This window comes from Onychostoma macrolepis, chromosome 17 (genome assembly GCF_012432095.1).
Source record: "Onychostoma macrolepis isolate SWU-2019 chromosome 17, ASM1243209v1, whole genome shotgun sequence".
Lineage (NCBI taxonomy): Eukaryota > Metazoa > Chordata > Actinopteri > Cypriniformes > Cyprinidae > Onychostoma > Onychostoma macrolepis.
Genome location: NC_081171.1, coordinates 8,797,194 through 8,822,344, shown reverse-complemented (window position 1 = coordinate 8,822,344; position 25,151 = coordinate 8,797,194). Strand labels below are relative to the sequence as shown.

At 37.0% G+C, this 25,151-nt stretch overlaps 1 protein-coding gene across 48 annotated transcripts in view; it reads left to right on the top strand.

Moving 5' to 3' along the window:
- Positions 1-25,151, top strand: part of nrxn3a (neurexin 3a) — a 295,029-nt gene that overhangs the window by 200,194 nt on the left and 69,684 nt on the right. For all 48 annotated transcript variants that reach the window (XR_009266732.1, XR_009266731.1, XR_009266730.1 and 45 more), the window contains one exon: positions 9,401-9,582. Coding sequence is in view for 45 of the 48 variants with exons in the window: in XM_058749467.1 (XP_058605450.1) it covers positions 9,401-9,582 (182 nt within the window). In the remaining 3 variants the exon portion in view is untranslated. The remainder of the gene's footprint in view (positions 1-9,400; positions 9,583-25,151) is intronic.

Genomic DNA, 25,151 nt, shown 5'->3' with positions numbered 1-25,151 from the left:
ATGTTACAACCGCCTCTCTGTTCTTAAGTTGGCAGGTATACATTCCAAGTATAATACACATTAGTAAAAGGATCTATTTTAATTTTTACTTGTCTATATACACTTTTGGCGGCTGTGGTACATTATAAAAGTAGCCCAAAAAAACGCAACCCACGGCTCTGTAATTTTTTCCTGCGACTGTATTTTCAAAATAGCCCACTTATGCCGCTGCCCTGGCAACACTGGTGCTGTACCCTCATCACACAATGATAGATAACCTTCCGCGCTGCGATGATGGGAAGTTGGAACCAAACCTTATCAAACGATTAATTTGCGTTAAAAAAATATTAATGCGTTAAAATATTTTGATTAATCGCATGCGTTAATAAATATAATATAAATTCAATAAATTAGAATGTCGTGGAAAAGTTCATTTATTTCAGTAATTCAACTCAAATTGTGAAACTTGTGTATTAAATAAATTCAGTGCACACAGACTGAAGTAGTTTAAATCTTTGGTTCTTTTAATTGTGATGATTTTGGCTCACATTTAACAAAAACCCCCCAATTCACTATCTCAACAAATTAGAATACTTCATAAGACCAATAAAAAAAAACATTTTGAGTGAATTATTGAGCTTCTGGAAAGTAAGTTCATTTGCTGTATATGTACTCAATACTTGGTAGGGGCTCCTTTTGCTTTAATTACTACCTCAATTCGGCGTGGCATGGAGGTGATCAGTTTGTGGCACTGCTGAGGTGGTATGGAAGCCCAGGTTTCTTTGACAGTGGCCTTCAGCTCATCTGCATTTTTTGGTCTCTTGTTGCTCATTTTCCTCTTGACAATACCCCATAGATTCTCTCCCCATAGACACCAACACCATGGTCATTTAACCTACTTTTGGTGCTTTTCGGGTGCAGTGACGTTGGTTTTCAAAAAACACAATGGACCAACACCAGCAGATGACATTTCACCCCAAATCATCACAAACTGTGGAAACTTAACACTGGACTTCAAGCAACTTTGGCTATGAGCTTCTCCACCCTTCCTCCAGACTCTAGGACCTTGGTTTCCAAATGAAATACAAAACTTGCTCTCATCTGAAAAAAGAACTTTGGACCACTGGGTACCTTAGCCCAGGTAAGACGCCTCTGACGTTGTCTGTGGTTCAGGAGTGGCTTAACAAGAGGAATACGACAACTGTAGCTAAATTCCTTAAAGGAACACTCCACTTTTTTTGGAAATAGGCTCATTCTCCAACTCCCCCAGAGTTAATAAGTTGAGTTTTACCGTTTTGAATCCATTCAGCCGATCTCCGGGTCTGGCGATAAGCACTTTTAGCATAACAGCATAGATCATTGAATCCGATTAGACCAGTAGCATCGCGTTCAAAAATGACCAAAGAGTTTCGATATTTGTCCTATTTAAAACTTGACTCTTCTGTAGTTATATCGTGTACTAAGACCGGCGGAAAATGAAAAGTTGCGATTTTCTAGGCTGATATGATTAAGAACTATACTCTCATTCCGGCGTAATAATCAAGGAACTTTGCTGCCGTACCATGGCCGCAGCAGGTGCAGTGATAGCGGCGCCTGAAAGTAGTCCCCTGCTGGGTACCTGGTTATAATATAGCTGGGGACTACTTTCAGGCGCCACGAATATGGTACGGCAGCAAAGTTCCTTGATTATTACGCCGGAATGAGAGTATAGTTCCTAGCCAAATCGGCCTAGAAAATCTCAACTTTTAATTTTCTGCCGGTCTTAGTACACAATATAACTACAGAAGAGTCACGTTTTAAATAGGACAAATATCGAAACTCTTTGGTCATTTTTGAACGCGATGCTACTGGTCTAATCGGATTCAATGATCTATGCTAAGCTATGCTAAAAGTGCTATCGCCAGATCCAGAGATCAGCTGAATGGATTCAAAAACGGTAAAACTCAACTTATTAACTCTGGGGGAGTTGGAGAATGAGCCTATTTCCAAAAAAAGTGGAGTGTTCCTTTAACACGTCTGTGTGTGGTGGCTCTTGATGCCTTGACCCCAGCCTCAGTCCATTCCTTGTGAAGTTCACCCAAATTCTTGAATCCATTTTGCTTGACAATCCTCATAAGGCTGCGGTTCTCTCGGTTGGTTGTGCATCTTTTTCTTCTAAACTTTTTCCTTCCACTCAACTTTCTGTTAACATGCTTGGATACAGCACTCTGTGAACAGCCAGATTCTTTGGCAATGAATGTTTGTGGCTTACCCTCCTGGTGAAGGGTGTCAATGATTGTCTTCTGGACAAATGTCAGATCAGCAGTCTTCCCCATGATTGTGTAGCCTAGTGAACCAAACTGAGAGACCATTTTGAAGGCTCAGGAAACCTTTGCAGGTGTTTTGAGTTGATTAGCTGATTGGCATGTCACCATATTCTAATTTGTTGAAATAGTGAATTGGTGGGTTTTTGTTGAATGTGAGCCAAAATCATCACAATTAAAAGAACCAAAGACTTAAACTACTTCAGTCTGTGTGCACTGAATTTATTTAATACACGAGTTTCACAATTTGAGTTGAATTACTGAAATAAATGAACTTTTCCATGACATTCTAATTTATTGAGATGCACTATATATATATATATATATATATATATATTAGGGGTGTCGACGTTAATGCGTTAACGCATGCGATTAATCAGAAATTTTTAACGCGTTAATATTTTTTTTACGCAAATTAATCGTTTGATAAGGTTTGACTCCAACTTCTTCCCGTCATCGCAGCGCGGAAGGTCATCTATCATTGTGTGATGAGGGTACAGCGAACAGTGTTGCCAGGGCAACGGCACAAGTGGCTATTTTGAAAATACAGTCGCGGGAAAAATTACAGAGCCATGGGCTGCGGTTTATTGGGATACTTTTATAATGTACCGCGGCTGCCCAAAGTGTATAGGCCTATAGACAAATAAATATTAAAATAGATCCTTTTACTAATGTGTATTATACTTGGAATGTATACATGGCAACTTAAGAACTGAGAGGCGGTTGTAAAATCAAACAACGTGAGTTTCAGCAGAACACACATGTTAAGGCTTTTACACAGCAGAAATAAACATGACAACAGCCACTATAGATTATATTAGATAATAAACACACGATTAAGATAGATATGGTCTGTATGTGATTTGAGATTAATGTGTACATCTGAAATGCTAATTTGTGCAGCGATATAAAAGGCTATAAATAGCATATTTTTATAACAGTAAACGACCAAATTCCACATGTGATCGCAAAAGAAAGTTATTACAAACACTCGATGGTGGTTTGAAGTGAGTTCTAAGTAAAAGTGCACTATTAGTCTCATAAATTGTCTTATGTAGCATGATACTAATGTTAGCTCTAATGCAGCTGCAGAACAGGTCCAATTATTCTTTATAATGCATTTTGTCATAATACTTCACGTAAGGTCGCAAGAAATGTTTTGTTGTATTTATTTAGAAATACTTTTGATAATAGTTAGGTAAATGGTTGTGGCTTGGTAAACGTTTTATTGCCAGTATAAAGGCTGATAATGGCTGAATAAAAACAAAAGAATAATGATAAAAGAATAATAAGGATTATGTCTCATACCTGGCGGAAGTGTGAAAGGTTCTGGTTCCTTGAACTAGTTTGTCATGCATTTCTTTTTCAACACATTTACAGGTAAATCCTAGTATTTTAAATTTGTGATTAATCATGATTAATCACAGTCCACGACAGTGATTAACGCGATTAATTTTTTTAATCGATTGACAGCACTAATATATATATATATATATATATATAGTTTATTTGCAAAAACAGATAACTCATGTTTTTTATTATGTTTTCATGTTTTTATTGTTTTGTGTTAGTTAGCTGTTTTTTTTTTAGTTATTTTTTAACCTAGTCAAAGTAACCCAACTGCAGCTTGACTGAGATTAATTGGAATGCACAATGAAAAAACATGATTTCTGAGAATTGTTAAAAACGGAGTTATCTGTTTTTGCAAATGAACTCTTCATACACATATGCAAAGTAATCCAGTTTAATTTAATTATTAATGAAATAAAAAAATGGTAATTTGTAGTTTGAATTCAGTGTTGTTATTGTTAACTAAAACATCTTTGTTAATTGAAATAAACCTGAAATAAAATAAAACAAATACTGGTGAAAAACTTAAACTTTAAAAACTTAAACGAAATTTAGAAATGTTGCAATAAAATAAACAAATAAGTTTAATTACTGAAATTAACTCAAATTTAACTGAAACCAATATAAATTAATAAATATAAAAAACAACTAATAAAAAAAGAGAAAAGCAAAAAAAAAAAACAAAGCCAGTTCAAAATACTATAACAGTATATAAATATTAAAATAACACTGGTTGAATAATGTTTTTAAATGTTAACTGAGACACAGTGTTTGGCTTAACCGTTGGTTTGGGGCGAGGGGCATTCTCTTTGTTTGACCAATGAAAATCTCTAGTATACTGACAAAATTACATACATTAGCAATCATACAAAAAAAAAAAATGTTTGAAATTTGAGAGTAGGAAGATTATGCACATCCCGATAAAGGTAATGAGATTTTGTGTATAAGCATTTTGTTAATCCTCCTACGCTCTTACATTAGGAGGAAAACTAGACAGTTATTGAGCAAGACAGTTCTTTTTCTAATTGTTTTCTCATTTCTGTTTCCTTCCCTGATAGTCATGATTTGCATTTTTATTTGTTCTTGTGTTGATGAGACTTTTATCTTTTTATTCTGCCGTTTTTGGTTGGCAGTCCAGAGCACTGGTCCTCACAGTAATGATTACCTCTATTGAATTTCGCTCTCCGGGGAAAGACAAGACTGCCAAGCAGTACGGCCTGAGCAACCCCTCTCCATGATTGAACGAAAAAGACTTCTCTCGAGTAGGTAAACATGCTCGGAATAAGTTTTGGTGCAGTGGTTGGGAAAATGATGGGGGTTTGAGAAGGGGGGCTGAAAAGAGATCTATCAGAATATCATCTTGTTTCCAGTTTAGCGTTTTCCCTCTCTTTAGCGCCACATTGTGTCGTTTGATCTTTGATTGTACTCCGCAGTTAAGTCTACCCATCTGTCTCCCTCCTCGATCTCTGAAGCGTTTACAGAAACAGAAGCAGCGATGAGGCCAGTCGTATCATACTTGCACTTGAAAAAGAAAGAATATGAATGTTATTCATGCGGTTTCCCAAGTGCCCCACTGGCAGAAATGGGTTTATTCAACCCACATATCTTCTCTGGGTTTCACGCTGTGAGCATAACTCCTCATTTACTAGTTAAATTAAAAACCCAATCCAGACCGAAAGCTCACAAGTTACTGAATCTGCCGAGTGTGTGACGTATGCCTGGTCTCGCTGCCTTTGTCATTGTAATCGAATCAGAAATTTGCTAAATGTGAGTTTAGAACTTCACAGTGACTTGCATTCAAGTTTGGAGCAGACAGGACTTCTACCTGCTCGCTTTTCTAATCGCCTCCTTATCTAAGAAGCTCAGAACCAATTGCTGAGCTGATAGACTTTAAACCTCCCAACACTCGCTGTGAGAGCGGCTCTATACTGTTGACTCTTGGGATCATTCTAGCACAGTGCCTGACTGCTTAAAATACTCTATTTCAGATATTACAGTTCTGTGTGTACAGGCAAGCAATTTTTGCATGTTATCAGGCTGAAAAGAAGGGCCTGGGATGTACGTGATCAAATTGAGCTTTTGAGTATTCTCATCTTACAGTCAAATTTGGGGGAACGAAGCTCAGCAGCACTATTTCCATTTCACACTTACGGAATATCAATAGGGCAGGTGCGGATGAATCACGTATTGAGCGCAGGCATTTCATTTTCGCTTACATTATGATCGTATGCATGATCGTGCGACAGGTCTTTGAACTTCCACCATGCATACTGACACATGGAAGAATCACCAATCTTTTGTCTGCCTTGCCACTGTCTAGTAACAGCATTTCAAGGTCCTGGAGTGGCCTAGCCAGTCTCCAGATCTCAACCCCATCGAAAATCTTTGGAGTCCGTGTTGCCCAGCGACAGCCCCAAAACATTACTGCTCTAGAGGAGATCTGCATGGAGGAATGGGCCAAAATACCAGCAACAGTGTGTGAAAACCTTGTGAAGACTTACAGAAAACGTTTGACCTCTGTCATTGCCAACAAAGGGTATATAACAAAGTATTGAGATTAAATTTTGTTATTGACCAAATAATTTCCACCATAATTTGCAAATAAATTCTTTAAAAATCCTACAATGTGATTTTCTGGATTTTTTTTTCTTCTCATTTTGTCTCTCATAGTTGAGGTATACCTATGATGAAAATTACAGGCCTCTCTCATCTTTTTAAGTGGGAGAACTTGCACACTTGGTGGCTGACTAAATACTTTTTTGCCCCACTGTATGTCAAAACATAATTTTTGATAAGTAATATGCATTGCTAAGAACATCATTTGGACAACTTTAAAGGCGATTTTCTCAATATTTATTTATTTATTTATTTGCGCCCTCAGATTCCAGATTGTCAAATAGTTGTATCTCAGCCAAATAGTGTCCTATCCTAACAAATCATACACCAATGGAAATCATACACCAAATTTTAAAAAAATTGACCCTTATGACTGGTTTTGTGGTCCAGAGCCACATATGTGCTTTACATGCACAGATGTATTTAGTGTACATTTAACCTAGTAAATAAATTTGCATATACATTGCATTTAATTTGCATTTATATACTATATCTTTTATATTTGTGTGTAATATGAATGCAAATAATTAATACTAATATAATAAATACTAATAAATCATGACATGACCCAGTGCTTTCCCATAACTTGGCCATACAAATACAAATAATTGTATTATTGAAGTGTGAGGTGCCATGGGTATTCCTCTCAGTCTTAATTTTGCAATCAATCATTAGTTCTAATTATATGGATTTTGAACTCGGAGAAGGTAGGGTGTTATGATTTCAAAATGTGACATTTAAAGTGTATTTAATATTTAATTAGTACTACTTTGAGGTTGGGACCTGCAGTGTTGTTTGACATGCAGTTCCTAAGTTGCAAAACATTGTTTCATATTCTGTATTCCCAGACATGTGTTGTGTTTTTGGTACCTTAAAAGGTTTCAATAACATATTCACATCAGCCATACAGACAAAAATACACATATCACATTGCAATGTATGTAAATGTGGGGAAAGGTCCGGATGTTTTCCATTTTGCTCTGCAAAATAATTGACTGGTTATTGATAATTCAGTCTATGTACTCTAGGTCACTGGAAGGCTATCCATTAAAGGTAGAACACCTTCCATTTGAAGAGATACCACCCTTTTACTTAATGGAACATTTTAACCAAGGCAACCATTAGTGCTCGTAATCCTAAAATAAAATCCAGAGGCTTCGAGAAATACATTGTATGCGTCTCAATAAGTCCTTTCTTCTTCTTTTTTTCTGTTGGTGGGTTTCTGTCCTCATTTGAATGCTTATCAGGTTAAGATTCACATTAGCTGGGTTGTTTGAAGCTGGCAGCTAATTTATTAAAGAACATTCTGCAGGCAGGCACTGCTTTGAGTAAACCGTTGACACTACTTCCTCTTTATGAAAGTGTTCCGCTGCATTTCCCTTTTACCTCTTAATCTGAAATACATCACGGCAAATATCGGCGAGCTCATCAAAATGCAGAAAGGAATGGCACACTTAGGTTTCTTAATTGTTTTAAAAGCCTCACAGTCATTACTTGACTGACATAACAGTGCAAGTCTAGAGCACCTCCAAATCATTCCAAAAAAACAAAAAAAAAACACATAATAACCTTTAAGTGCTTTCGGAGTAAAAACGCAATACCAACAGAATCCATGCCTCTGCTTATGATATTAAATGCATTACCTCTGAATAATTTTCATTCAAACTCAAATTTAGTCAGGTTCAGTTCCATCTTGTCCGTGAGCAAAAGATTGCACCTATGGCGCCATCGCATCTCCAGCTGTGACTTCCTGTTGTGTATTGGTGCGATGTGTCAGAAGTTAATGACGGATGCGTCTCCTGAAACGGCAAAATCATAACTTCTTGACGCATATGGCCGTATCTTGCATATATATTACACACTGCTGCCCCGATGACTTGCCAAGCTGTCGTGGGAAAGAATCGCTGAAGTCAATGACTCAAATTGAGAATGAGAGCCGTAAAGGGACTGCGAGTGGCAGCACGTCTGAGATGGAGGGGGAGATATATTGTGTGAGTGCATGATCCACTCCAGGGCCAGATGTTCCACTTGACAGGCCCCTTGAGTGGAGGGCAGTTGTGCCAGCTGTCCCCCTTCCTACCGCACATGCAGCCATTTGTTGGTAGAGTGTTGAAAGCAGGGGGAAAATCAACAGAATGGCTTTGCACCACGACCCCCACCCCCTTGCAACTGTTGTCCAAAACAAATAGTCCTGTGAAATTGCAGTTTACCCAACAATGCTTTTGTTTACCGTGACACTGTTCCCCGAGTTTCAGTATGCGGCCGGTCAAATCGGAAAGAATTATTACCCTACCTTTATTCCAGGTGAAGCCTTTTGCGTTTACCTTTTCCTCGTATAATGCATGATAATAGCAGAATTCATTCATCAAAGGCTCCTGCTGTTATTCCCTGGAAAGAGTTATATTTAACTTGGATAGGTCACAGCATTTTCCAGCAGGCTCTGCTGAGAATATGAGCCTGAAGAATTATGACTTTTCTGACCCAGGTGTGGGCATTATTCATGCTTAAGATCCGATCGCTAGTACTACCAGAACGCGGGTAAGAGCAGCCACTGACAACTTAAAAATGTCAGGACTTTTCTCAAAGTCTTTGGCCTAGTTGGGGAAACTTGAAGAGGACATTTTAGTGGCACGTCATTGGTTCTTGTGCTATCAGCATTTGTGAATGTGACAATGTGTGGGGTTGTTCTGGTTTTCATCCTGCTGTTTTTTTCTCTACTGCATTTGGAATGACATTTAAGTGGATTTCATGCCACTAAGCAATTATTTTTTTGAAGTTGTGAATACAAATGCTATTTCAGTCTTTCTGCTTCAGAATTTCATATTAAATTCAATGCATATTTGTCATTCTTTGTAATTATGTGTGCAATTTATTAGTAATTTCTGAGTGAAATGTCTACATTTTTTCAGTCTAGAAATAGAATGAATAAAGTTGGGGGGGGGGGACAGCATTTTTAAATGTGATATATATATATATGTGTGTGTATATGTATGGGCCTCTTCGATTTATATTTCACTTTGGCTGAACAAATTAAAAGATTCTTCTGCACACAGTTTCATAAAAATAATTTGTGTATTGCAGTTGAAATGCATTCAGTGTCAAGCTCTCAGTAATGCAGGCTAATCTTTGCATTCTCTCATTGTCTTTTCCAGCTGGAACAACATATATTTTTGGGAAAGGAGGAGGCCTCATAACCTTTAACTGGCCGGCCAACGAGCGCCCGAGCACCCGTACGGACAGGCTGACAGTGGGCTTTAGCACCTCGCTCAAGGATGGCATCCTGATCCGCATCGACAGCGCCCCCGGCCTGGGAGACTACCTCATGCTCCACATTGTAAGTCAGAGCTTCTTCTAACTTGATCGGCCACATCTACAAATTTCAAAAGCCAGAGCACACAGTAGAGATGTGTTTCTGATGCCCTATTCACACTGGGCTCGACCAGTAATCAGCTGTGAGGCTGATGACGTCAGAATTTTATATATTAATAATTTATATTCATAATTACTTAATCATATTCAACATGCATGCATTACTATGACGAAACTTTTACAGTTTCACAAAAATGTACACAAATAAATGTGGTTCTTATGATCTTTCTATTCATCAAAGAATCCTGGAAAAAAGATCACAGTTTACACCAAAAATATTAAGCATCGCAACTGTAATATCCAAATCAGCATATTAGAATGATTATCTAAAGAATCATGAAACACTGAAGATAACAGCTGAAAATTCATCTTTGTTATCAGAGGAATAAATGATCTTTTAAAATGTAATAGTATTTTACAATATTATTGTTTAACTGTATTTTTAGCTGCAGCATTGGTGTGTATAAAAGACCTCCTTTAACAACTTAATTAATAAAACAAAGGCATTGGTTTGAATACATTACAAATAAAATTCATAGAAAAAGTGAAAAAAAAAGTGAAATGATATTTCATAAGTGCATACATTTTTTTCATACAGACATGGGTAATTAAGTGGTAGGAGTAGTGCTGCAACATCTCAAAAATAGACCATCTCAATACGACACAACATATGCTTCCAGTGTATGCGTCAGTGCTGCATTGATTATAATGGGAGAGATTTAGGATGTCGACAGAGTGTTAGCGTTCTGTGCATTTCATAGAACACAACACCTCTGTGAGTGGATACCTTGTGGGTGGTTTCTTTTTCTTTCTGTTGCACGTCCTTGTAAATAATCAATCCAAGAATAATGATGTCTCTCAGGCGGCTCTGTTTTGAGTTGCACAGCTACACTTCTACATTAATCTTTCTATTGTGTCAGTGACAATAAGACGTTTGTCACTCCACAGCATGCTTTATAAAAAAAAACTAAAACTTTTCCTCAGATCAGCCATATCAACTGTCAATTTCTTCAGAAGTGGTGTGTTTAATTTTGCTGAGCTGCACAATGTTCTTTTCAAATTATTAAAAATCAATACATATGCCACACGAAAGCCCAGCAGCTTTTTTCTTACAGTTTATCCATGGTGAGAGCTTCTATTTGGCCGGAAGTGTCCATAATGTAAATAATTCAGTACTTATGCAATGAATGCTGGTTTGGTAATTAACCTGCTTTTCTGAAAGACAAAAGGATTCATTTTCAGACAGTGTTTGTCACCCAAGGGGTCTTTAGCTCATAAATGAACAATGAGGTCATTAGACTGTTTCCTTTTTTTTTATTATTATTATTATTAATATTGCACGAACAATATATATCGAAAATGTAGACACCTAAGCACACACTCGTATGCATTTTTTATTTATTTATTTTTTTTGCACATTCTTTTGGCCATGTTAATTTCCCTTAAAAAATGTAATTAATTATTGTATCATTTTATTATTCCCTAATTTTAATGTCTAATAGTACAGTATAAAGCATATATAAGGTCATTTTAATTAATAGACAAGAACTGACACATACGCATATGTGTGATAGATAGATAGATAGATAGATAGATAGATAGATAGATAGATAGATAGATAGATAGATAGATAGATAGATAGATAAATGTGACTTTAAAAGCTTTTACACTGTTATAATTTTATTTTTAAATAAACACTACTCTTGTGAACTTTCTGAAAAAGTATTTCCTGATTTAATAAACAGTTCAACACACCCGGAAATTTCTAACTGTACAGTATAGATTCATATTGAAACTGATAGTAAACAAACAAAAAAGTCGCATCTTATTACATTTGCACATAAACAAGTGACCTTGTAGTATAATGGGGGACTGGATGTCTTTTTTTGTCAGAATGTGAATAGGGAATATTTCTCTGGCTATCTCCATCTGTCCACTAGTTTTATTGTGGCCCATGTTGGTGGTCCACTGGGACTCTTGGGGCTCTGTAATGGGCAATATAACTAAGGGCATTTCACTAAACCCTCACCCCCTGCCTTTACCCTTTATGACGCACACACACACACTCGGCCCATTATAGTAGTGTAGCGCTGATGGAAATAAGCCTCTTCAGCCAAATGAACTAAATCTAGAGCACAACTCTAGAGTAAAGGGAATTAAGCTGCCATATTTTATAGGCAGTTTCGAAACTTATGTAACTAGTGATTGGGAGTTGCCTTTGATTAGCATGTACTGGTGTGGAATTAATCTTTGCATTTGGAACACTATACAGGGCACATTACATCTTTGGTCTCTTTTTAGATTTGAGCACTAAACGTTTAGACCTTGGAACATAAATACGCTTTTATAATGATTTTAAACCTTTATCATGTTTGCCAATCAACTTTGGGAAGAGTAGTAGGTGACGATGGATCAAAATGTCACTGTTTTATTTTGAGCTGATTATGGAAGTCTCCCTCCACTCATTTCTTCAGTGCTGATAATGAGTGAGCTATTTTCAGCTGTAAATGCTCATGTCTCTTACACTTCTGAACTGAGCGGCTGGTGACACCATGGAATACCTTGTTAGACAGTTTCCGGCAACAAGGGAAATGTCAGTGCCGTTGCCCTTCAAACATGCCACCTCTGAAATGGCAACCTCTGTGATGGAGTCTGCTAACCAATCACTTTAACTTGAGCCTTAACAAACCATATAATCTAACGTGGTCAAATTAATATCACAATTTAGACTAAAATGCTACCTCATGACTACCATTATTAATCCCCTTGGGCTAAGTATGGGAACTTTGCATTGTGAGTTTTAAAGGGAAAGTTCATGTGAAAAATGAAAATGCTGTCATCATGTACTCACCCTCATGTCGTTCTAAACATGTGTGACTCTCTTTCTATACTTGGAGCAGAAAAAAGATATTTTGAAGAGTTTTTTTCTGTCTGTTTTTGTATATGCAATGAAAGCCAGTGAGGTCCTAAACAACAACACCCCCATTGAATTTTATTGTATGGTTATTGTGTAAAAAAAAAAGTAAAACAGAAGAAAGAAAGTCATACAGGTTTGGAAGAACATTATGTTAGGGTTTTTACTTTTGGGTGAACTGTCCTTATAACGCTTGATTGGTACATCTTGCATCTCCACACATCAAAGCAGGGAACATCTGTCCACTGTAAATTTTGGCGTTTCTCACTTTTAAAGTCATCTGATGTGTCTTCAGTCAGAAGAAGTGAACATACAGACATGCCATCTGCTTCTCGCCATGTATTCTGTCCATGTGACACATTCATCCAAATATCATAACAGGTCTTGTCACACCCTCACTTCATAGCCCTTGTAATCTCAATGTCAAACAAAGAACATCATTTTAAACTTATTTTACATCTGTAGTGTGACACACTTTTCAGTGAAACGGATAAAGGTGGGTGGGACTTGATTTTATTCATCAGAAAGTTATTGGGTTGTGAAAAGTGGATGTTTCAAACCAGAACAGAGCAAGAAGAATTACAGTTTGTGGTTTGCAGTTACTTATTTTGTGTTAAAAATGACATAATTATCAGAATTTTCTGTCTTCATCAAAATTCACAAATTGAAATGACTTCATCAGTTTCATATCATACATACATCATCAAACCATGTTTCCAAACCTTTGACTAATACTGGTCTCATTCTCTCAGTAGGGAGGAGTGTAAAATCTGCCAAAATCTGTGGGCAGAAGTGTGAAAACGTTTTGTGTGAGATTTGCTGATGCTGTTTGCGGTGATCTTAGCTATATAAAGTCTGCAAAAAGTTGCAAGCAAATTAAAATTTCTCACATAAAAATACATTTGTTATAGTTATAATTAGAATTTCATTTTTTATTAAATATAAAGTGAACAAATGAACATTACTGAAACATTTAAACGTGTGTATAATCAAGTAAAATTTGAACATTTGAACAGCTGCCTTTTCATGGTAGAAAACCAATGAATCCAGTACGAGTCATTTTGACACCCTGTTTGCATTCCTATAGGGTCGTGCATAGGGTCATGCATTTGACAATGATAAAACCATTCATGACACACACACACACACACACACACACACACACACACACACACACACAGATTTAGCCTTTTTACAGCCATTGTTTCCCAACCAGTAAACCATTAATGCCAGCATGTTTGCCATCTGTTGACCGTGGTGGTCTCACACAGGAGAACGATGCACTTTTGTAAGTCGCTCTGGATAAGAGCGTCTGCTAAATGCCTTTAATTTAGACGTCTTCTGCTAGAGAGAGAGGAAGAGGCAAGGAGAGACTCTCGTGAAGATGTCCCTGCTGTTCCGGTTGATTCTAACACTCATCACAAATTCATTTGAAATTGCCATTCTGTTCCTCTGTCTTCCTTAAGAGTTAAACACTTAAAGAAAGTTTCAAATGACTAAAGTTAAATGCATTTGGAATTCGCTCCTTCCCTAATACGAACAGCAGCGTCTGCATAGCATTACGTATTTTTTGTAAGATCGTTGGATACTCATTAAGAGCAAATAGCTTCCCTCCACCAGCTGCACAGCTGGAAGTAAGTGTGTAATTAGGGTAAAAAACTAAGCGTTTCTACAAATTGCTTGTGCCCCCGTGTTGTATTACCATTACACGAGTGGACGAGATGTTTCAATTTGCTTTAAAGGTCTTTTTACCCCCTACAAAGCAAAACACGCTCACTACTGCTGTTTTAAATAATGTTAACCAATGTCTTTTCAGTTTAGAAACTTGCACTTTGGCCAAATAGACGGGGGCCTTAAAATGACATGGTCCAATGATGGGCCAGTCATTTTAACTGAATTACATCGCTGGGCCCTTTCCACATATCGACAGAAGAGGGAAAGGATAAATGGCTCCGACACCAGCAGTCTTTGCCACCAAAGCTGTTGACTGAAATCCTATAAGAGAGAATGATTTAAGTGTACAGAAAATCAATGGTGTTGATCTCTTTTAATCAGTGAGCAGCATAACTACACATTGCCTGTTGATTTTCAATCCTGCAAACCTCCCTGCGCTGAATGGCCCCTGCCACAAGCATCCTACTCCACTTCCATTCAGCCTTAAAGTGCAGAACGATTCTGAGTGAGAAAAGTGAGCACAATTACCCAGCTTGTTCCATTTGCTGCTCGGAGTTCACAGTTTCTATACCAAAGAGAGGGGGATATACTTCATTCTGACAGACTCTTAAGACGTGAAAAGCGATGTGACTAAACCGGAACGCTCTGGTTGTGGGGGGTCTGCGGCTCTTTTTTCCATCTAAGTATTATAAATGCAAATATTTAGTTCCTGTTTGTACAGAAGAAATCCACAGAGGAATTTATTGCAGGTAACTGGGTAATTTATTGACATCTTCATGCAACTAGTTTTCAGGTTTGGACCATCAATCTTCTAAAATGGTTTGCTAGTGACGTTTTGCTGCAAAAGGGGTATTTGCATCAGGTTTTCATGAAGTTTGCATTTACTGCAATTAAAATGCATATGAGTCTAATGCTTTACAGAGTGGATTGTATGACAGGAAAGAAAACAAAGTTCTTGATTTTAAAGCAGGTTCAATGGATGAGTTTCATTTGAGTCTTTGGGGTTTTACCACTATTTTTTATATATTTTATATACATTTTGATATATTTAATGAATAGTGCTAAACGCAATGTAATGTATAATTTTATATATTTATAATTGAATTTATGTTAGTTATATATAAAGGTGATTCCAACATTTACAGTATGTACACATTTTTGTGCATATTTTATTATATCTTTTCATGTGACAACACTGAAGAAATGACACTTTGCTACAATGTAAAGTAATGAGTATACAGCTTGTATAATGGTGTAAATTTGCTGTCCCCTCAAAATAACTCAACACACAGCCATTAATGTCTAAACCGCTGGCCACAAAAGTGAGTACACCCCTAAGTGAAAATGTCCAAATTGGGCCCAATTAGCCATTTTCTCTCCTCGGTGTCATGTGACTCGTTAGTGTTACAAGGTCTCAGGTGTGAATGGGGAGCAGGTGTGTTAAATTTGGTGTTATCGCTCTCACTCTCTCATACTGGTCACTGGAAGTTCAACATGGCACCTCATGGCAAAGAACTCTCTGAGGATCTGAAAAAAATTATTGTTGCTCTACATAGAGATGGCGTAGGCTATAAGAAGATTGCCAAGACCCTGAAACTGAGCTGCAGCACGGTGGCCAAGACAATACAGCGGTTTAACAGGACAGGTTCCACTCAGAACAGGCCTCGCCGTGGTCAACCAAAGAAGTTGAGTGCATGTGCTCAGCGTCATATCCAGAGGTTGTGTTTGGGAAATAGACGTATGAGTGCTGCCAGCATTGCTGCAGAGGTTGAAGGGGTGGGGGGTCAGCCTGTCAGTGCTCAGACCATACGCCGCACACTGCATCAAATTGGTCTGCATGGCTGTCGTCCCAGAAGGAAGCCTCTTCTAAAGATGATGCACAAGAAAGCCCGCAAACAGTTTGCTGAAGACAAGCAGACTAAGGACATGGATTACTGGAACCATGTCCTGTGGTCTGATGAGACCAAGATAAACCTATTTGGTTCAGATGGTGTCAAGCATGAATTGCGGCAAAGACAAGTGCATCTTGCCTACAGTCAAGCATGGTGGTGGGAGTGTCATGGTCTGGGGCTGCATGAGTGCTGCCAGCACTGGGGAGCTACAGTTCATTGAGGGAACCATGAATGCCAACATGTACTGTGACATACTGAAGCAGAGCATGATCCCCTCCCTTCAGAGACTGGGCCGCAGGGCAGTATTCCAACATGATAATGACACCAAACACTGGCCAAGCATGTCTCCATGTCTCTGATGGACTGGCCAAGCATGTCTCCAGACCTAAACCCTATTGAGCATCTGTGGGGCAACCTCAAACGGAAGGTGGAGGAGCGCAAGGTCTCTAACATCCACCAGCTCTGTGATGTCGTCATGGAGGAGTGGAAGAGGACTCCAGTGGCAAACTGTGAAGCTCTGGTGAACTCCATGCCCAAGAGGGTTAAGGCATTGCTGGAAAATAATGGTGGCCACATAAAATATTTACATTTTGGGCCCAATTTGGACATTTTCACTTAGGGGTGTACTCACTTTTGTGGCCAGCGGTTTAGACATCAATGGCTGTGTGTTGAGTGGACAGCAAGTTCACAATGTTATTTTTCACAATTTTCTTTTTTTTTTTAACAATACAATTTCTTTCTCAATTCAATTGTATTTTTTACAATACAATTTTTTTTTAGATACAATTTCTATAGTAACTATCCAAAATAATTACATTTAGATAAGACATAAGATTCAAGTAATATATATATATATATATATATATATTATATATATTAACACATTGTATTTACACATTTTATAATTTTAAAATAGATGTAGTAAAACGTATTATATAAAAATGTATATCAGCATTTTGCAAATACTTGTTGTGACCTTAATATTGACAATTTTTATTTATATGTATACTTACCTGAATGTGGCATAAAACAAGAATGTTTGCAAAGCATGTCTTCATGTCTAACGTTAATGTCCTTCACTAAGGAAAAAAAACACCTTAGAAACAGTACTTTATTTTCCCCTGTGACACCAAATATTAATCAGTTTATTCGCTGAAGAGCTAGAAACAGAAGTGGATAAAATTATAGGAAGCTGTTGTGCTTATATAACCCATTTTTTCACAAGCCTATTTCCATAATCCATCGGTAGAGCTAATCACAGCACAATCACACATGGCTTTATTCCAACTGTAGCTTAGGAATGCAGGTGCAACACAATGTTTCTGCTTCATTTTCTCCACCTTTTCTCTACTTATATGGCTGTTCAAGGCTGCCACATTCAGCAGTGTGTGCTAGTTTAAAATTCACAGCTGGTTTGGCAGCTCTGATCAGCTCCTTTGCTCTATGTGTGGTCATTGTGGGAAAAAAGCCCAGCTGGATAAATTAACTTAACATAGAGGAGGCTGTTCTAAATGCGTTCTGATTTTCTGTTTTCACGGTCAACCTCATCAAAAGAATCCAGCTTTAATCTCTCATACTGCTGAGTTATGAATCAATATTTCAGAGTCTAATATTACCTTCTAATGTTGTTTGAAAATCGAAACACTCCAGGCCTGTAGCTTAAACCTACACCTGGCCACCTCTATAAATAATCACTCTCTTATTATCAGAAATGACACGGCCCTTTGCCACATATACATACATGTTTGCATTGTATATTAATCAAATCAATTAGTATATTCTAAGAACTTAATTCACATATACAGTCCATTTTGTTCCATAAGTTTGAATTATTTTGATGATTTTGTTTTTATTGACACTATAAGTTCTAAAACATAATATAATTCTAATACAAGACAGCAAACAAAAAAAAAAAATATATATATATATATATATATATATATACAAAATGGTTAACAATATAATAATGGATTGACTTTTTATAGTACCTTTTCTTGTAGAAAATCAATATTCCATATACGCCTGGACATGTATTCTGTAGCAATTCTATATTTAATATCTTTTTATCAGCATGTGACAGATATTATGAACTTTATATTACTTATATCACTTCATATTTTAAAGATGCTTAGTGCTGGGAAAAAAACAATAATATACAGAGAGAACAGCAAATTCAAATAGATAGATAATGATAAAATATTCAACTAAATACAAATTTCCTTGAAAATGAAGTGTCTCTGCTGAAATTTTAACCTAAATATGGTGTGTCACTTTTTAAATATTTAGTTAGAATATTTTGCCATATCATAATTGTTATATTATATTATATTATATTATATTGCTCACTATCACATAATATTTCGCTACTCCCCAGGGTTTCTTTTGTTCCAGATAAAAAGAAAAACGCTGTATCCTATATGTCTCCACATTTCTGTATCTGTTTTATCCTATATGTCTACACAGTCACACTTTTTTCAAATCAGCAAATCAGTTTACAATTAATGCTTTATTTGGGTTCTGTGATAGCGTACTGTCGGGCTCCGCCGTGGCTACAGGCGAGGATGAGAGTGGTGTAACGCAATCCCCCTAAGGTATTTTTGATCTGGAAATTGCGTTAAATTGGCCAGCAGTTGAAAGTAGATGAATGCGAGCCATGTCTGAAATAGAGCATAATGTGAACGCAGATGGAGAATAAAAAATGCAGATGCCCTGGAAGGTCATTCCGATCAGAGTGCATTGATCCTCAGGGTTCAGTTTAGGAAACTCAGACGCATAAACAAGGGGGAAATTGACGCTTCCTCATGGGTTTTGCTCAAAACGGGTTGAATTTCAGTGACTTCCCAGTATTTTTTTTTTCTAGTTGTCTCATTAACCTTGACATTGATTGGTACATGCACACTTTTACTTTTACACACCACCTGAAAACAGTGCACAGAGTCGACGTTAATATATTCCAGCTAATGATAATTGTAGGAAAGCTTCCCCAGCGATCTTCCTAGTAATTCTCGAAGGATTGCCAAAAAACCTCAGCTCGTATTAAAGAAAGCTGGCAGCCGCGGGGCACAAATTTGCATTATTTTGACCAGCCACATGTTTTAATCTGTGACAGGCTTGCCACTCAGCCCAGACCTTCCCTACATGACCCACTTTCCTCACAGCATATGCTGTCAAGCGAGATGCGCAGATTTATGAGGAATCAAAACCGCTCCATCTAAATAAACTGGCCGATCTCCTTGATGGCCCAGATGAAAGACACAGGTGCCTCATCTCAGTACGCTGAGGCCATTTCTATTGGTTTTTTTATTCTTCTTGCACGTAAGCCTCTATATTTACTGAAACGCTCGGGGAGGGCGAGACTGGAAGTATTATTTCCAAAAGTACTTCATTGTGTCGTTTTGCATTCACCTCACGAAGATGGTAATTGTATGTTCTAGGAAAAATTGCAGTCTGTCTGACTGCCTCCCCTGCAATTCAGTAACCGGGGGTCTGTACAGAAATCAGACAGAAAATGTGTTCATTTGGAGTGACCTCCCCCTCAAGCTGTACCTTCAGATGGGGTGAGAGGAGCTGTGTTATCCACAGCGCATGCTTTTCTGTGTAAAAAAATAATAATAATTGATCAAACACAATCCATTTTTCCCCCATTCCTGTCTTTTTGTGTATAGTGCTCTATTCTTGATTTTAATAATATGTTTAAAAATTGAGTGGTAATTGAAATTAATTATATGCATTGCCAATTAATGAATCACAGTTAATCACAGTTAATTGCTAAGAAAAGTCTGGAATCACTTTTTAAAGAAAATTACTTTTATGCATTAAAATGATCAAAAGTGACAGTAAACGACAATGTAATAAATATTGCTTTTGAACTTTCTATTCATCGAATAATCCTAAAAAAAAAAAAATCATATAACCATTTTCACAAAAAAGTGTTTTCAACACTGATATGTATAAACAATGTTTCTTGAGCATCTAATAGCATATTAGAATGATTTTTGAAGGATCGTGTGGCACTGATCACTATTCTGTCATTTAATTGTCATCACAGAAACAGTTATTTTAAATTGTAATAATATTTTCACAGTATTTTTAATCAAATAAATGCACCCTTGGTGAGCGTATGTCAAAAAAAAAATTTCAGTTTCAAACTTTTGAATGATAATGATAGAATGTATATATAAATTTCAGTAAATTATATTTTTATTTAATAAAATGTATAGAATTTATAGTTAATTACAATTTTAGATTTAGGCCTACATTTTCTTAGTGCATTTGTGGGCAGCGCTGGATTGGATTCCTTTCTTTGCATGTAAAGAAATATGAGGGTTTTTTCCCCCTCATTTTTGCTCTTATGAACTCTGCTTGTTTTATCAGTGCTCTCTCCAAAAATGATTTCAAAATGATCTAATAATGCTGCATAGTGGTATATAACACAATCACAACCATAAGGCAATATATATTTCTTTTTCAGTCCTGTAAATACAAAAGCAGTTACAGAGGGATTTATTCAGCGTTGATTTATAGATGCCTCACAGAAATAGATAAGTGCACCTGTCTGCTTCAGCAGTGTTGCTCGTGGCCAGCGGGCATCAAATCCATATTATATTCAACAATTCACTAGACCGTTGTTTCCCGACACTTCTCTGCAGGATTTAGCCCAAAACCAATCATCAACTTCTTATGCATCCATCAGTGTCTGCTGAAAATGCAATGTAATATTCATGTGATTCTTCTCCATTTGCTTATTTGCTTTTTGTATTTAAGAAAAATGCTTTTAGTAATGCCATTCTGAATTTAAAAAAAAAAAAAAAAAAAAAAGAAACTAAGGGACTGTGTCATCGCCATAGCCAGCAAGGTACCACAATTTTCTCTGAATGGTTGTGTAACTCAATAAAATCCTTTCTGCCGGTAGTTAAGAGGAAAGTTTGATTGGTCCTGTGCCAAATGATTAAATTATAAAATTTGCTGAACAAGTAAGGTTTGAAAGAGTCAAAGCGTGGCTTTGTCTAGGGATAATTTGAGATAACTACAGCTGAGTGTTCTTATAGGGAAAAGTCATGTTTACAGCACGCTGTGAAGCTGCTGAACGTATTTTCCTTTTCTTTTCATTTCTGAGGTAATGCATGTGATTTGAGTCCTGCTGTGATTTTAAGACCTGTGGGGCGAAAAGTTTTAAGTGCTCTGGAAACTAAATTTCCCACGATCCACAGTAGGAGACATCAGTCTTAGAACAACCTAACAATTCCGAGTAGCCATCAGACAGGTTAAAATGACCCACTCGTATTATCCACTCAAATGTACCAACAATTAGGCTAAAAAGGGAAACCTTTAGTTTTCAGCTCTATATGTCGAGATTTTTCCTTGAGTGGACTTTTGAATACTTTGACAGCCGGGTTGAGGCAAAGTAAAAAGTTATTGCAGATAAACCTGAAGAGTTCTTTCTGATATTTTTGACGCTTGAAGTCCAGAGGCTTCACTTCTTAGACTTCGAATCTCTGACTTCGAATCTTTCTTGTAGAGAAATTCCAGCCTTGATTCTCTTGCTGGAAGCTTGGATGGCTGATAATCAAGAAATGGTGTGGACCGGCTCTATCATTGATTTTCAGGGAGTCGCTCCAAAGGCGTTGCGAATTGTATGATCCAGGGTGGTGCAACTGAAGACCTACAAATCTGTCTTTTAAAGTTATTGTGTCAAAGTCAAAGAGAAGAGAGATGAAAGCAGTTAAGGATCATAGGGAAGTCTGACTGTGAAGCACCTTGGAGAATACAAACAGGTCACGGCTGAGCTAAACGGCTTTATGTTGGCGAGTGAGAATTTGGTTGGCTTTACCCACATGTATAAAAGTGATCACGGGGAGCAGTAATGACATTTCACATTTACATTTATGCATTTGGCATGCACCTTTACCCAAAGCTACTTGCATTGCATTCAAAGGAGACATTTGTATCAGTTCCCTGGGACCTTGGGGTTGCTATTGCCATATTTTGTTTGAAAGCTAATTGAACTATATTTCGAACCACTGCTAAAATCCAAGTCTTCGTCAATTCATAGATGCTCCTTTAAACTAGAGTGATTTGTAAATGAATTCTTAGGTCGTAATAGTGACATTGTGACACTTGAAAGCTGCGTTGCATCAGTTCCACTTTTAATGAGAAAGAAACTTTGTCTAATTTGTGATTTCCAGCTGTTTGTTTGGATTACTCGGCGATGCTTCTTGGCTTGTTGAATGGAGCGAGCTGTCCATCTTATCAAAGTGTTAATGAGTGTTTGCTAATCTTTTTATAAAGCGCTTCAAATCATTTTAATTACTTTAGCATGTACTCCAAATATTGTGTGCAAATCTGCATACTGAGTAGCTCTGTCAGTCTACCTGGTGCTCTCTAATCATGGGTTTTATCTTACAACTGTTTAGCTGCTTCATTTGCAATTCACAAAAGTGAATGCATTTTCGTGCTTATGTTAATCCTAACTCAGTGATTATCAGTCCTGGTTAGAGAGACAGGTGAAGTCAGACGATTCTGTCTCCAGCCTGGCGTAGTCTTATGCTTCTGTCACCGACCAAATCACTGCATCCATAATTTAGGAACACTACATCACTTTGAGTAGTCCTTATCCCTAATGACCGCTTTGTTTGCTGACAAGCCAATGAAGAATGACAGTCCTAAATGGCTTCACATGATGCCAATTGATATAAAGTCCAGCGGAACAAATTATGGCACAGCGCCAGCGCTTTGAGTGAGAAGCTGATCAGAGGCAATACAAAAGGGGTGTGAGGAGATCTAAGAAAAGCTTCACATATGTTCATAACTGCATACTATATCTTTGGTGGAAAGAAAGGCACACCATATGAGTGTGAAAGGTGTTATATAGGAAATACCTAATTGGATCCATACAAATGTTATGAATTAGTTTGTGTAGAAATAACCCAAGTGCACGAAATTCAGTACATCACGTCACTTTTTTTTTCACAGAAATTAGGATGTTTCCCCCAATATCTAAAGAGTAAGCTCTTTAGACAATGCTTTGAGCATGAAAATGGCAACTTTAGTAAAAACACAAATTGCAAAAGTCTTTTACATTGTTACAAAATCCTGTCGTTTAGATCATTCTATTCTTCAAAGAATTTTAAGAAGCAGTGTTTTTCAACATTTTCAAATGTTTTCACATTAATCAGCAAAATAGTATATTATAATGATTTCTGAAGGATCACGTGACACTGAAAATTCAGCTTTAATCACAGGAATAAATTACATTTTAAAATATATTAAAATAGGAAACTGGTATTTCAAATAAATATTTCTTTCCAATTTTTAAATTTTATTTATTTAGTTAGTTACTTTTTTACTGTATTTTTGATCAAAGAAATGCAGCATTGGTAACTTCTTGGTGATTTTGCAAAAGACTGAACATTCAATATTCAGAAAAGTGAGAAAAGCCATGATAACACTCAGTTTAGTCCAGAAAATCATTACGGACTGCAGTGTGTATAGATCTGCGACTAAATGATGGGGTGTTGTCAGGGGGCTTTTTTTCAAAACACACTCAGAATTGTGTTTGATTGCTTCTGTTAAATACACATGTTCTTTCAAAGGCTAAAAAACATTATCCGCATATTTGGGCCTGATAATTGCACTGAAATGCAAATAAACAATTAATGCATTTCATAAAAGATATAAACACCCTACCCTCCCTGTTCATTCATTTGTGTAATTTATGAAGGTAATGATGATTTTATTTTCAGGTTCATTGTGATGCTCTCTCATCAGCAACACTCATGACATCATCAAAACTACACATGCAAACTAAGAAATTAGTCATAAATTGTGATCTTTTCATGCACATCGCTGTGCACTCATCTGATCATGTTCATGTTTGCTAGATGAGGTATAGCATTCATTCAGAAATGACAGATGTCTTTTGTGAGTGAAACATGTCAGATCAAACTCAGACGCGGAATGTGGCAGCTGCGGTAACCATGGAAACAGCTGCTTGGGGGTGATGGGGGTTAGAGCAAAACAGGGAGCACATCTCTTGTCTTTTCTAAGTCTGCTTTGAAAATCAACTGTCTCTGAAACTGCCTAACTAAGCTTTACGCCGTAAACATAGTCAAAGAATGGGATTCCTTTCAGCCCACTGTTCAGGCTCCAAAGCCTGAACCGTTGATCACACGGCACCTCTGCTTGTTAGGGTGAGAACATGTGCGAGAAGAGAGGCAGGTCATACACATGCAGTCACGCCTCACTTTGAGCAGCATGTCAAGATATAGCCCTATTGACCCAGTCCCCCTCTTACCGTCTCTGGAGAACCACTTTGTCTCTTGAGATGTCGCAATGCCACCCTTGAAGGTTGCTTTTCCAGCAGTGTTTGTTCTCCTTAAAGGATAAAAAATGTTAATAGAGAGTTTTAATCTAACCAACTCTGATGAATCACAATATTGCAAAAGGTTGTTGCTGCTCAAGTAAAAATTTTTATTCTTGTAAATATTAAAAACAGCTTAATATTTTTGTGAAAATCATGATGCTTTCTTCATGATTCTTTTGTAAATAGAAAGTTGAAAAGAACAGAATTGATTTAAAATGTTACAAATGTTACTGTAAGTTTTTGAATGCAGCCTTGCATTAATAAATAAAAGTACTCATTTCTTTACTAAATTACCTTTAAATGGTAGTGTATATAGTAGTAATAATAAATGTATTTAAAACATTTCACAAATTAATTATCAATTACGTAATTACATTTAAAAAAACCGTAGACTTGAGAAGAATGCAAAGCACATGTTAGCATTTCTGATCTTTTGTGTTCGTATTTGTATGAATGGAAGACAATGTCAATGTTTTTGAACAAATTGGTTGAATGAGTAATACACTGACTCACTCATAAAGTTGGTCACTTGTTTAATTTGTGAATGAATCTGTGGTTTTGACAGCCACTGTATCCATTGGAGTAACTTGCAGAAAGAGTCACTGAAAAATCCCCACCACTAATGGTCTAAATTGACAGATTTATATGTGTGGAGCAAATGAATGGGATTTTTAACTTCAAGAACCAGGATG